At 39.1% G+C, this 14,312-nt stretch overlaps 1 protein-coding gene across 4 annotated transcripts in view; it reads left to right on the top strand.

The window, feature by feature from the left end:
• Window positions 1-942: 942 nt before the first annotated feature.
• The window catches only part of srebf1 (sterol regulatory element binding transcription factor 1), a 48,439-nt gene continuing 35,069 nt past the window's right edge, over window positions 943-14,312 (top strand). Inside the window, exons 1-7 of one of the 4 annotated variants that reach the window (XM_052020885.1) lie at window positions 943-1,223; window positions 3,514-3,927; window positions 7,180-7,349; window positions 8,481-8,636; window positions 11,174-11,392; window positions 12,435-12,549; window positions 13,371-13,555. In XM_052020885.1, the coding sequence (XP_051876845.1) occupies window positions 1,091-1,223; window positions 3,514-3,927; window positions 7,180-7,349; window positions 8,481-8,636; window positions 11,174-11,392; window positions 12,435-12,549; window positions 13,371-13,555 (1,392 nt within the window). In that variant the 5' untranslated portion in view covers window positions 943-1,090. Of the gene's footprint in view, window positions 1,224-2,514; window positions 2,820-3,513; window positions 3,928-7,179; window positions 7,350-8,480; window positions 8,637-11,173; window positions 11,393-12,434; window positions 12,550-13,370; window positions 13,556-14,312 lie in introns of those variants that run through there. The other 3 variants (XM_052020884.1, XM_052020886.1, XM_052020887.1) reach the window with 3 other exon arrangements.

Genomic DNA, 14,312 nt, shown 5'->3' with positions numbered 1-14,312 from the left:
TGGTGCTGTTGTAATCTGGCAGATTGATCTTTACCTTGCCGAGGACAGACGTCAACTCACGGATACCTCCTCTTACACATCTCTCAACCTGGACCCCACCAAAGAGCATCAGGCCATTGTCTCCCGTACTATCACCTCTGGAAATCTCCCCTCTGCAGCCTCCAATTGCACTCGTATTAAGCCCCATTAGTTTTCCCGGTACTTTTTTCTCCACTGATAGACATTGTTTTAAATTCCTCCTACCTAATTGCTCTTCATTAACATTATTGGGATGTTTTTATTGTCTTCTGCAGTTTGGTGTAATATAATTTATTCAGAATGCTTGCCATTTCCCTATTCCCATTTATTAATCCCCCGTCTCATCCTCAAAGAGACCAACATTTAGCTACACGCTTCCTTTTTATAAACTTGTAGCCTACCACTAATCATTGCTATGTATACCTATTCTTTCAATTTAATACCTGCTTAACTTCCGTATTGAGTTGAAAAACTTGTTTATTTCATACAAGTAGCTTTCTTTTCCTGTGCTGCTTTATTTTATACATTCAAACACTAAAATGAACCGCGCCCTCCTACTTCCCAATCTTCTACGAACACTAGACTGCTAACCGTAAAATCATCATCCCAGACTCCACATTGGGAGGTTATATCAATGAGATGATGTAATCGCTAGAGAGAAAGGGGCGGGACCTGAGGTAATGACGACTGATCACCCCACATCACAGTCTGCACGCTGATTGGCTGCTTTTCTCTGGTTCTAGCAGCATGCGGACCCGCTCCTCCTCCGCGTGCAGAAGTGCCCACTCAACCGAACATGGGGAACCCTGATGTCTGATTGGTGGAATCGGGCAGCCCGCGCTCGCCGTGCCCTCCACGGTTCTGATCGTCAACTGGTCGTATTGGACGTCAATCATACATATAGGGCGTGTCAGAAGTATGATTGGCCGCTTCTAGGTCTGGTAGCGAGTTTGGTTTGATCGTGCCGTGTATTGACATGGTGTCGCGGCGTGTGGGGTTGCTGTAAACAAGGAATCCCCCGGCACCCCTCCCTCCCCGGTCGGCTCCCCTTGCCCCGTCCGGTACGGTTAACATGAATAACGGGGGGCATCACCACCCACTCCCTGACGCGGGCATGATGTTCGAGGATTCGTCCCTGGACAATCTGGTCCCGTCCCTGACCGAGGGCAGCGAAATCGATAACGCGCTGCTCAATGACATTGATGGTGAGTGATGGGCAGGGCCTGGGACAGGGGTCGGTGGAGCAAGGATTGGCATCAGACGGCGTCCGTGGGGATAGTGAGCGGGTATACTTGTTAGCTGGCATCAACGAGCGTGTGGACTGGCCATTGGGTAATGGGGGATGTGGGACATTGGGCTGAATCCACATCTGGAGTTGGCATCTGTATCCACTGCTGCTGGGTCTGGGCACTTGTAGAATTAGGATTGGGTAGTAGCAAGTTGGAAAACAATTGATAGCATCTTATTTGTTTAGTATTAGAACTTTATTCTCTGTAACTCTGTAAAGTTCTAATATAGATGAAATGAATGTTACGTTGTGGATTCTTTCTCATTATTTATCACAAATGTATTTATTTCTATACATATTACTTTTTGTGTGCCTTTAAACAGATGAAGATTTGCAAACATCTTCATGTGAAGAATCACATTTGCAAACAGTTGCAACTAACTCCAAATCTTGTCTGTCTGGCTGCTCTTTGATTATTATAAGTTAGCTTGTAAGTCTGTATGTTGGAAATGATACGTATTTGAAACAATAGCATAAAGCACAGACTTTTTCAATTGAAGAAATAAGTTTATGGAAAATGATATTTGCTCTGGGTTATTGGTAAAGGAACACATTTGTAGATTTAATCAAAATATTGATCACGTCAAAAGTTTTGACTTCAGCTGAATTTTATTTTAACGTGGAAAATAGGTATGTTGTTTGCCCTCATGGCAATGCTGCAACTTTGGCAAGATTGTACTTGCTGAGTCGTGTGTTCTGCTTGAACCAAGCCCCTTTCACCCTCTCAGGCAGTGACATCATGCCAGGGTTACTAGCGGTTATTGCCTTCTGCTGCAGGGGACTTCTCAAGTTCATCTACTCTCAGTCATTACAGCAGCTAGGAAATCAAGCTGGTAGAAACCAAAGTAGTATCTTTAATGTGTAATTACTTTTTAAATAAAATGCTAATTTATGAAGCTCCTCCTGATGTATTTTTAAAACAAAAAAAACTATAATTTTTCACTATATTAAAAGGTAGTCTATTTGAGGATTTTTGAAAGAATAATCTTTTCACTTTCTGAAAATGGAATTGTGTCAGAATGTTAGATTACAGCTTTAAATGCGCAAAATGTATTGCAGATGCAACGGAATGAACTTTATGAATAGATGTCCGATAGTAACCTCTGTTTATTCACCTTTCTGAATTAATCAATGCTCCTGGCAGTGTAGACTGTTAAACAAATTCTTTCTTTCATGTCTGAGAGCTAAGCCAAACACAGCGAGGGACTGGGACCTGCAGTGATTGGCTCAACCAGATCACCTCATGGAAAAAAAAATTCCAATATCCGCCCCTAAATTTGAATACAGTCAGTGTATATTTTTCGTGGAAGGAGGTGGTGTAGACAAGAAGTAAAGCAGTTCTATATCCTTACTGCTCTGCAATGTGATTTCATACATGCGCTGACCTGAAACGCTTACTGGATAAAATCTTAAAAATATGTGTACATGAGTGAAAATCTTTACCCCAAATCAACCAACATAAACCTTCTGTGAAGTTTTGAAGAGGTTGCAGCAATGGATTGCACGTTTGAAGGTAAGACTATTAAAATGTGGATTTATTGTAAAGATTAACATGTGGATGCAATAATCTGAGGTTACCTCCATTATGATAATACTTCTGTGGGGGAAAAATGTTTGAAAACTTTCAGAATATATATACTCAGCATATTTTATGATTACTGTACATTACCAATAAATTGTGGAAGTTTTTATTTTAGATACTTTAATATGTACATCTGAATGCTTCACAAACAACATTAACTATTCTGAAAGTGCAAGACTTTAAGAAATGCCTTTTGTGAAAATGCACAGATTACTATCAATGAAAATTGCTTGTACTTGAAAAATATTCAAAATCTCAAAACAATCCAAATTACATAGTGTAAGTACAATTAATGACAATGGCACTCTCTGACATTATTTGAATACTTTGAAACTCATTGAGTTTTAATTAATTTTAAATCAAAGCTTCAGTTTTTATTTTGCAGATTTTAATTAACAAAGCACCACTTTTCATGTGGTGCTGCATGGATACAGTATGGTAAAGTTGTAATAGATAGTCACATTACTTAATTGGTGCAGTCAAGTTTTCTAATTTAACAAAAAAAAGTGCAGAGCATATGCATTTAAATTTACAATAACTATCTCATCAGCTCCCTTTTTTGCCACATGCAAAGATAGCAACTTGTTTATCAAGTCTTGTCTTTTGTGTTCTCCTTTATTTACAGATATGTTGCAGCTGATTAACAATCAGGATGGAGAGTTCCCTGGGTTGTTTGACAACCACTTTGGCACTAGCACCCCTCTGCAAGATAATAGTTCATCAGTCCTGCCTAACCAAGGATCACTGAACATGTCCCTTGATAGCCTCTTGGGGAATAGTGGGAAGACACAAACCCCTGCGAAAATGTACCAGGGGCCTCCGCTCCAACAGCAGCTTCAACATTCGCAGCAGTCACAACTCCTTCAGGCCCCTTCTACACAACATGTCAAACAAGAGGCTGTTCAGTTGCAACAGGGCCAACAACAGCAGCCTCTCATGATGGCACAGAGTTTTGCAGCTTCTCCACAATCACAGCCACAGTTTGTGCAGCAGCAACAGCAGCCTTTACTGGGGTATCAGAACTCCAATGGATTTACAGGTAATTGATAATTATTAGAATAAGATTGAATAAAAACAGTGTGATTTTAATGGTTTGATGCATGAGGATGATTAAATATAAATTTTATTAATTGAAACTTAATCCTCTATGCATGTTTATAATTGTATGTTTGTCCTAACCCAAGTTTACATTATGATAATCTATGAGTAAACTATAAAAAGTATGTTTGATGCTTTTAAGCATGAATTACACCAGCATTTGTTATTTCTTGCCTTATGTATAGTTAGTGTAAATTAAAACGCAAATGCTTAGCTTCAGATTGGTTCACCGCAGGTGCCAAAAGGGAAGATGTCCTACTGATTGTTTTAGATATTGGGAATAGTGTTAAGCTATGCAGTATTGCATAGTCACTTGTATTTTACCTCTGTTTTCCTCTTTCATCCTTCCCTCTGAAGGCACTAAATTGTGTTGTTGTATGGTTCCATGGGAGCCACTGTCCAGTATGCCACCCAATTCGTCATTCTTCATCTGAGATTTTGTTGGTAGCATGTTTGAATATAGGGGACTATTACAGCTGAGTCCAATGTTTCTTGGTCTGACATTTCCTTTGTAAAGTCTCAAACAGCGGAAAGTGCGTGGCTCCCTTTTTAAAAAAAAAATTAATCTCCCTTGCCTTAAAGTTGTTATATCATTCTCTTCTGGTGCCAATTAATTCAGCACAGCCCAGGACTATACCTGAAGCTTTTTGTCTGCACAGTCCATTTGCACAGTAGGTAACAAAAGTATGCATATTAAAGGATAAGATTAAAGCTGCATAAATCATTAGTATATAGCTGGAATGCTGAATCTAGAGTCATAGAGCAATGCAGCATGGATACAGGCCCTTTGGCCCAACGAGTCCATGCAGACCATATTGTCTACCTAGCTAGTCCTAACTTCCTGCATTAGGCCTATATTCCTCCAGGTCCCTCCTCTCCATGTACCTATCCAAGTGCTTTGTACCCACCTCAACTACAGCTCCGGGCTGCTCATTCCATATACTCTCCACCCTCTAGTTTTAGGTAAGACATTAAGGTCATGCAAAAACTGCAGAAGGTATTCACTAGTCTCTTACCAGGGCTGCAGAGATAGTTATGAGGAGACCAGTGAAATTGTTGTATGTTAGAACAAAGGTGGTTGAGAGGTGACAGAATGTCAGGAAAGCTCTTCTCACAGCTTATTTTGATTTTGTTACATTCTTTGTTTTTAGTTGAAAAGTATCAAAAAGATGGAGAAAATATGGGAATTTTTTTCACAAATAGCCTTCTTGCCTAAAGCAAAATAGAATCAGAATCCACAATGTTGGAAATTATGTAATAAGATCTGATAAAGATTATAGAATGGACAGGGATTTAGGACCAAGTGGAAGCTGCAAAAGGGGTTGGGCTAACTGGATTCATTATCTGCTATAAAATATCATCATCAATTCCAGGATCAAGGTATCTTCATTGATTAAAATAATTTATTCAAGTCAATGGGTTGGAAAATTTCATGGGTCTCAGAACTGATGCCTAAAGAATATAATTCTCACCGTACTATTGTTCTGCCACCTGAACTGTGGTGCCAGAATAATGAAGCAATCCATCCAAGCTGCTTGATACAGCTGGGACTTGCTTTGGTTTAGACATTTGTACCTTTCTAACAGGAGATACAATTAGAAGTACAGCCCTGATGTTTTCTTCAAATTGCACGACAGTACAGTCAAGGCCAACTACCCTACTTTCACTGTACCTGAGATAGATGAAGGGGATTGAGTCTGATGCATTCCTGTTAAGCTGGGTCCTAATTCACCACGAGCAAAACGGATTTACCAGCTGAGTTTTGCTGGAAGTACTTGATTAGTGTGATTTGGATGTTTTGCCTGAATTTCCTTGAAAGCTGTTTAAATGTAGAAGAATGCTTGCATGACTAGTTCCTGATGTATGGACTTGTGCACAGTAGAGATCTTAATATATCCTGCTCTTGGGTTTTTTTTAAAAAAAGCTGTGTCTTCCTGGGAAAAGTGGCACCGAATTTGAAGTTAACACCAGCTGCCATGGCACATGCAAGCCCAGTACATACAAAACCATCAACAGAAGCTACTTTCTAAATTCAATGGAAACAAAGTTTAAAGTGGATTGAAAAATTAAGGCTAAATATTAATTACAAAATTTCAGCGTGAGATGCATCCCAGAGAGCTTAAGATCACTGTTTGAATAAACTCAGCATGCGTTAATTGTAGATTGGCGAGTCATCTCGGCTATTAGTTGCAGTGTTACTAAACAAAATACTTGAACAGAGATTATTTCTTAGTGAATCCTCCCACACTGGAAGTATTTCTATTGCTGCTTCTTCATTTCAGTAGCACTGGCTGGAAAGATATTTTTAATTTTAGTTTACTTGAGCAGGATTATTTTGAAAATGTACCTAACACAATTGTGTGAATTTTAAAGTACAATAAAGGAATAAGATAAGAACAGAACCATCTGTACTCCACCTTTAACCTGGCAAAACATTCCAAAGTGTTTCACATCAGCAATAACAAACAAAAATTGGTGCTGAGTCTCAAATTAGGACCAAAGATTATAAATTTTGTTTGAAGGTGAGGGACGTCTTATAGGAGGAAAGGTCATAATCTTCAGGGGGATGAAGTGGATTTGAAGATATGGTTGTGAAGGTCATTGTTGTGTATCAACTTGTACCTGTCTCTTCAAAATTAAATAGGAAATACTGACAGAGTATTCTTCATTTCCCCACATACTAAGGACAGTTCACGGACAGGTGGGGTGAGAAAGCAGTTTGTGTGTAGCATGTTTAAATCAATCTGTTTCAAACCTGTCACTGGGATGTTGCACAAAATTAATTTGGGTTGATTTTCTCCAATTTACGATAACTTGCTTAGCATGGGCTAGCTTTTGCGCATTTAAAAATATGCTGAATTATTGTCTTTTAGCTGGTACTTAGCCAGAAGCAGTAGTTGTTATTGGGAGTTGATCTTGATAATTATGATTTGAAGAAATTATGTTGCTCCCCTGATCTTTAAATAATACCAAGTGATCTGTCAAAGCTACCTTGGACTGCGTACACAACCTTTGCTTAATATCTTGTATGGAGACACAAGTTTCAATCTTTCCTCACTACTCCACTAACAGGATATTAGGGCTTGCACACACATTCTTCTGATATACCAATGAGAGCGCTACTACTGAACCAAAACTGAGACCTGCCTCCAGTAAAGTATTTTATATCTTCCTCCTATTTTAATTTGTGCAGCACTACAGCAGGGGATACCTACCCAGCAGCTTCAGGGACTTGCAGTTCCTCAGCAGATGCAGCCCATGACCATTCAGGCCCAGGTACAGAATATTTCTGCCCAGCATCTTCTAACGACTGCAACAGCCAGTTCTACTCCAACTGTATCAGCACAGCTCCAGCAAGTACCAGTAAGTAAATTCATTTGCTGAGAAAGGCAGTCTTGAGAGGGGGAAATGGAGAAGAATTGGATGTTTCAGAAAACATAATAGTTTTATGGGAAATTGTATTTGCACACCCGGACTCATCTGAATACCCAAGAGTTACAGAAATTATCACTGGTTAATTTCTGTGTTGATGTTGTTGTTCTCTTTCTTGTACCCATCAACCTCTGCCTTTGCTGTGTTTCCTCCATTCTGAACCACAACTTGGTTGACATTGGGAGTACAGATGATTTCCCTATTCTGGCATTTATGTTGTAGGAAAGGAAAATGTACTGCATTATTTGAGGCACATTTCTGATCACTGCAGGGAGTTTGCAAGGTTGGTTAAGGGCACACTGGCATGGACCCTGATTCTGTGAATGGCTGACAGTTTATCTTTGGTGAATTTGCTGGAGGTTCATGAGGAGAAAATTGTATGAAAGTTGGATTGTCAATTGAGTTGCAGCTACAAAACTAGCAAGTGAATGAAATAATAAACTGTGTTTTAATGGTATTGAATCCAGGAGTAAAATCTGTTGTTTGGCTGCACTTCACATTTTCATCACCAATTGAATGATCAAATTATAGCAACTTCAGAAAGAATTTTTCATAATGCCATGTAGATAAGAGTATTTTGTACACCTGTTAAGTGAATGATTTGTCCAACATTTTGCCTGCTGTCAATCCAAGCTGAAGACTTGTTTAATATTAGCCTTTTGTTTGCCATTGGGAACTTGATCAAAATGAACAGTAAGATCTGGAGTAATATTCTCACTCAGGTCTGTAATAATATGTAGTAAAATAATATGTCATAGAATGTAGTAAAATAGTACAATTGCCCAGAATGACAGAAGAGGCAAAAATAGTCAACATTTGACTCTCTGTTGAGTATCTTGCTTTAATGACGGAATTATTTCATGCTATCATGGATTGTCTAGATCAGAAGCAAAATTTGCAAGTGTGATTCTGAAGAACATCATGTTTTTTTTCATTATTTACTCTTAAAATATGTTTGACTGATATGCCCATTGATGAAAGCCCAGAGACAGCATTGCAATAGAAGGGAATATTGAGTGGATCAAATAAAAAATATAAAAATTTATCTTTATTTCTCTGTAGGTTCTTTTCCAGCCTCAGTTCATTAAAGCTGACTCATTGCTTCTGACGGCTTTGAAGCCAGATGGATGTACTGTTGTGACATCAGTAAAGTCTTCTACCATATCAACTTTGCCAACAACCACTACTCCCATTCAAACTACATCCCTGCAAATGCCGGTAGATCTACTATAACGATTATAATCATTGTGTTACATTGATTGAGAGAGTGGATGGTTGATAATAGTTTTGATACATCTTGACAAAATGAAGGATAATTAAATTACTATTCTGGATTCTATTGTTTCAGAAGACTTCTTAGTACCTACAGCTGAAAGGAATGCTATGTTAATTTACCAAAGTTGTTTTAAGATGCAGTGGTCCTGGAAGGAGTTACGTATTTTATTTAGTGATACCTCACTGGGGAAAAGAGTATTTATTGTCCTTCATCAATTGCCCTTGGATGTTGGCTTGCTGGGGTACTTTATGGTAAAGTTAGAGTTAACTGCATAAACGTCTGTCTAATGTCAGTATAGGCTAGACCAAATAAAAATGTGGGTTTAATTCCTGAAGTATATTTGTGAATCAGATGGATTCTTAAGACAATCCAATTGTTTCATGGCCACCATTGCCAATTACTTTTCGTTCCATATAATTTAAATTCCCAGCTCCCTGAGGACTTGATCCTATGAATTAGGATTATAGTTCTGATTGCTAGTCCCAGAACATAGCTACTGTTCCACCATACCACATGATTAAAGTGCATTTTGAATTATTGCTATTTTAAGCATGTAAAGTTAAAGCCAATTAGATTCAGACATGACACAAATTTAAATATAGTTGTGATGGTTTTGAATATGTTTCAATCCCTTTGTCCCACTTTGTGCCAAATACCAACATGTTACAACTGAATATTATGTAAAATATACTCCCATTTGGAGAACAGGTCAGTCATTTCCTGCCACTTTCTCTAAGCTTGAGGTAGTCTGACCCCACCTCAAGAAAAGTAGCATCGAAGCTCCTATGATAGAGGAAAGCAATGGCTTTAAACAGACAAGACATGTTAGTTGTCCGTTGTCACCAGGATTCTGGTAGATGTTATCAATCAGCATCGTCACAAAAGAGCCATCAACGTTTTCTTTAAATTGAGGGGGGAAAAAAAACTATTTGAAGGACCATGGATTATAGTGCAGCAGACCGTTTAAAGTTGAAGTTGATCTTAAAGTAGACTCAATGGTGTATTTAGAGTTTAGAAGGAACAAGAAGACTTTGGTGTTTTGTTTATATATTAGCTATTTTTCCTGCAACTTTTGCTTGCTCTTCAATTCAGTTGCTTCACAGCCAAGCCTAATACTATCCCCATCCCACATCCATTGTCAGCAAGCAGTTGTAGATAACAATTAAGGAACGGTACCTTGATGCACCTTTCAGCTCTCAGCAAATCGAAGCTACCAAGGTTAGTTGTAGTAAACAGATTGTTGCCCCAGCTGTGATAGTGTAACTCTTCTGAGACCATGAATTAAACTTCGACTTTGCTTCTTATTTTTTGAGTGCTGCTACTTCATACGCTTGCTGAGTTATCAGGGATTTTGAGAAATGAGGAAAAACCAGAAGAATAATGATTGTAAAATAAAAACAGAAAATGCTAGAAATACTCAGCAGGTCAGGCTGCATCTATGGAAAGAGAAATGGAGTTGATGTTTGAGAACAAAGACCCTTCATCATAACTGGGAAGGAGATGAGCTTGTTAAGCTACAGGGAAGCTGGAGGGGGATGTCTCTGATAGACTGTAAACTGGGTTATCTGGTCAGTGAGTGAGAACATCGACAAAAAAATGTAGGAGTTGAGATGCAGAGCAGCAAAACATGTTTGGCGAGTCAGGCTGGGCATGTCCTCCACTTCCAGAGACAGAAAAGGAATAAAAGATAGACAAGCTGAGTCAGTATCACAGATGAAGGACTGGAGAATTAAAGTGGCAAGCAACAGGGTCAGGATTGCCCTGTGGACTGAATGCAAGTGCTCTGCAAAGTGGTCACCCAATCTGTATTTGGTTTCCCCAGTGCAGAGGAGACCACATAGTGAACATTGAATGCAGTACACTGTATTGGAAGATGTGCAAATGAATCACTTCATCACCTGGAAAAACTGTTTGGATCCCCAGATGGTGGGAAGGGAAGAGGTGTTACATCACCTATGGTTGCACGGTGAAGTACTATCAGAAGAGGGTGATTGGTGGGAATGAAGAGTGTACCAAGGAGTTGCAAAGGGAATGCTCCCTGCAAAATGCTGAAAGGGAAGGAGCAGAGAAGATGTCTGGTGGTAGAATCTCTTTGAAGGTGGCAGTAATTGTGGAGAATTATTTGTTGAATGTGGATGCTGGTGGGGTGAAAGGTGATGATGAAGGAACTCTTTGTTCTGTCCCAGTGGAGGTGAGAGCAGAGGTGTGGGAAATGGATGAGGTGCAGTCAAGGGTTTTGTTAATAAGTTAGAGAGGAAGCCATGGCTCAGGAAGGATAAAAACTTTTCAGAGGCACCTGTATGGCAAGTCTCATCAATGGAACAAATATAATGGATTCCATAATGGAATAATGATTATAGAAGTTTGTAATATTTACTATCTCATAAAGTTAATGTATTGATTTAACATATTGATTGTAAATTTGTTCTATTATTGTAAGAATGTGAACTGAGTTAGATTATACACTTGTATTCTTCAGGCTCTGGTAAGTGGGAACACAATCCTGACCACAGTCCCTCTGATGGTAGATACAGACAAACTTCCCATCAATCGTATGCCTGCAAGTGGCAGATCTTGCAATGCATCAAACAAAGGGGAAAAACGCACAGCACATAATGCTATTGAGAAACGTTACAGGTCATCCATTAATGACAAGATTGTGGAGCTCAAAGACCTTGTTGTTGGCACTGAAGGAAAGGTAAAAGAGTCTAATCTGCATTTGTCAGTAATCTAAAATTAAATGCTTTGATCAGATTTTCATATGTGAGCAAGTGATTCTTTTAATCTGTATTTTCTTTAAAAACAAAATAATTCCTTGTATCTTGCCAGATAAATGTTTCTCACATTGATGATAGAATATGGTGGTTGGCGTGGTTAAATCAGAACCTTGGTCAATACGGAGTTAGTTATTGGTTTAGAAGGGAAAGACAAGCCAACATTCCCATTACTAATTATTATCATATGATCCAGCTATGTACATGTGGGTGCCACTTGAGGCATCATATATCTGACTGGCACTTGCTGTCAAACCAAAACGTAGTCCTAACTTTAGTTCACTTTTTTTCCCTTTGATACTGCTCCTTCCCCTCTCAGCATATACCCAGCCCTGACTGAAGGAGGTGTGTCAAGCAGTTAGTGTGAAGCCACTGATGCTGCTTGGTTACCACCTTGTGGTTAATCACGCAAACATAGTCTTGGCCTTCGCTTTCTCCAATCTTTTTCTTGCAATAAAGCTAATTGTTGTAATTGGCTTCTCAGAATTGGAAGCTTTCCACTTGAGTATCAGTATGGGTGTTCTAAGAAACTGCAGCAGAGGTTCATTGGGTGCACCACGGTTTTATTTCTCATATATTTCCTTATGACATGGCATAGGCTGAACGATTCCTTGGGTCTATGGCAGCTCTTGGGGAATCCCATCAAACTTATTTCCCCACTTACTTCCCAGTAACCCATTTTCTCTCACGTGCCCGTTAACTCCTCACTGATTCTCCTGCCACCCAACACTACTAGGGACAATTTGCAGTGGTCATTTAATCTGCCGGCACATCTTCAGGTTGTGGGAGGACACAGCAACAACCGGGGGAACCCAAGCTGTCACAGGGAGAAGTTGCAAACTGTACACAGACAACACTGGAGGTCAGGATGGCACCCAGGTCACTAGAGCCACCAGTGTGCCCCCATTTTGTAAACATGTATGTGTAATCTTTGAAAATCTTTGTTTACCTTCTTCACCCTGGCAGTTGAACAAGTCAGCAATACTGAGGAAGGCTGTTGATTATATCCGCTTCTTGCAACAAGCCAATCAGAAGCTGAAGCAGGAGAACATGGTCTTAAGAATGGCATCCCAGAAGAACCGTAAGTACTCTGTGTGTGGCACACACATTTCACTGATCAGAAAGGATGAAACTAGAAATTTGGGCAGTCTGTTGTACCGATTAGGATGTAAATAAAATATACTTGTTTATGTTTGCTGTAGTTTGATATTTTGGACATAAGCATGCTCGTGAGGCCCTTTATGGTGTGTGTGTGAGATGCCTGCTGCCCTGTCACATGGACTTCACAAGCGTAGATAATTTCTCCCCCCACGAACTCTCAAGGCACAGGATGGTTTGCTTGTGAATCATCCTGCACTGTTCTTCCACACTTTGTTGTTAAATTATTCAGAAAACTTAGCTTACCTATTTTCTGAATGGCTCCAAGGAGTTGCAGAAAACTAAGTAGTAGTTATTTTGTAAAATGTTCTCACTTGGGTTTTGTTTGGAAAATGTTTCTTAACAATGCAGATTTTGTTGAGTACAGATTACCAGATATTTGACGATAGCCAAGATGGCTTGGCAGTCTGGATGTGAAGATGAGTATTTTAAACTGATTAGATACTGACAGATAACTGGATGTGTCCTTATTTTTATGTTCTGATCTAAATTTGTATGGCTACATTTTATAATGATATAGTGTAAACTTAGAGAAATTTAAAATGAAGAATCCATGAAGCTGCAAAGTTTTAAATGAATGGGTTAGTGATACTTCAGTTGCGATATTATCAATCTTCATTCCTAATTTTTCTATTCTGAATCTAAAGAATATATATTTGTGAAATTGTAAATTTGAATTAGTAGATGCATACTTCAGCTATTCGAATGGGTCTCATTTACAGAAAACAATTTGTCCAATTTCAGAGTCTCTGAAAGACATTGTGGCTTCCACTGGAATAGGTCTGGATACAATGTCGCATGGGTTCAAGCAAGAACCTGATCTGCTCAGCCCACCGCCATCTGATGCCGGTTCACCGCCTCAGAACAGCCCGTTCTCTGTCAGCAGCAGTGATTCTGAGACAGACAGTCCCTTTTTTGATGATACCAAGGTACTTAAGATTGCTCTCAGGAGCTGGCTATGTTATTTTCATGTTCTCAGTTCAAACAGAAGACTGTCACAAGATTAATGTCCCTGTCTTCCTAGCTCTTTGTTTCTTTTAACATACTGTTTCCTCCCCCATTGCTTGCTGAATTTAAGTTTCACAGTTGCCCTTTGCTTTTGATACATTGCCCATTAAGTTACTATTCATATATTCATCTGGCTAGTGATGTCAGCTGGCTATTTAATTGGGGAGCATAACAGGGCCAAGTCCCCATTATAGCAAATAGCGAAAGGAGGATCATTCAGGCCACTGAACTTTCCTTTACTACTTCATTATTTGTATAGTTGCTTTTACTCCATGTCCCTGAATAAATTTTTATCCTGAGTAGTTTTCTGCTTCTTTATAGACCTTGTTTGGCTAGCTCTGTTGGGCTGTCCATTCTGCATCCTTATCACTTTCCATGAACTAGTTTTTCCAACTAGATTAACTGGGTAAGGACAAGGATTAACTTTGGCACAAATATTTTTCATTTCCTTGGTTAGATAGCCAGAGATCATTATAGTTCTGCAAACATCCTAACTGAGATCAGTTAACTTAACAACTGTACATCACTAATTTTTTTAAACATTCTCATTTCTTTCCCTAATCTATTCCATGTGTGAGCCAACAGTGAGCAAACTTGCCTCACTTGTCCCAAAGAAATCTCAATATTGTAATGTAAAAATTCAATGAAAATGCATTTGTGATCCTATCATAATTGAAA

Source organism: Pristis pectinata, chromosome 8, assembly GCF_009764475.1.
Source record: "Pristis pectinata isolate sPriPec2 chromosome 8, sPriPec2.1.pri, whole genome shotgun sequence".
NCBI lineage: Eukaryota > Metazoa > Chordata > Chondrichthyes > Rhinopristiformes > Pristidae > Pristis > Pristis pectinata.
Note: the sequence above shows the minus strand (reverse complement) of the source record. Positions and strands in the feature narration are given on the sequence as shown.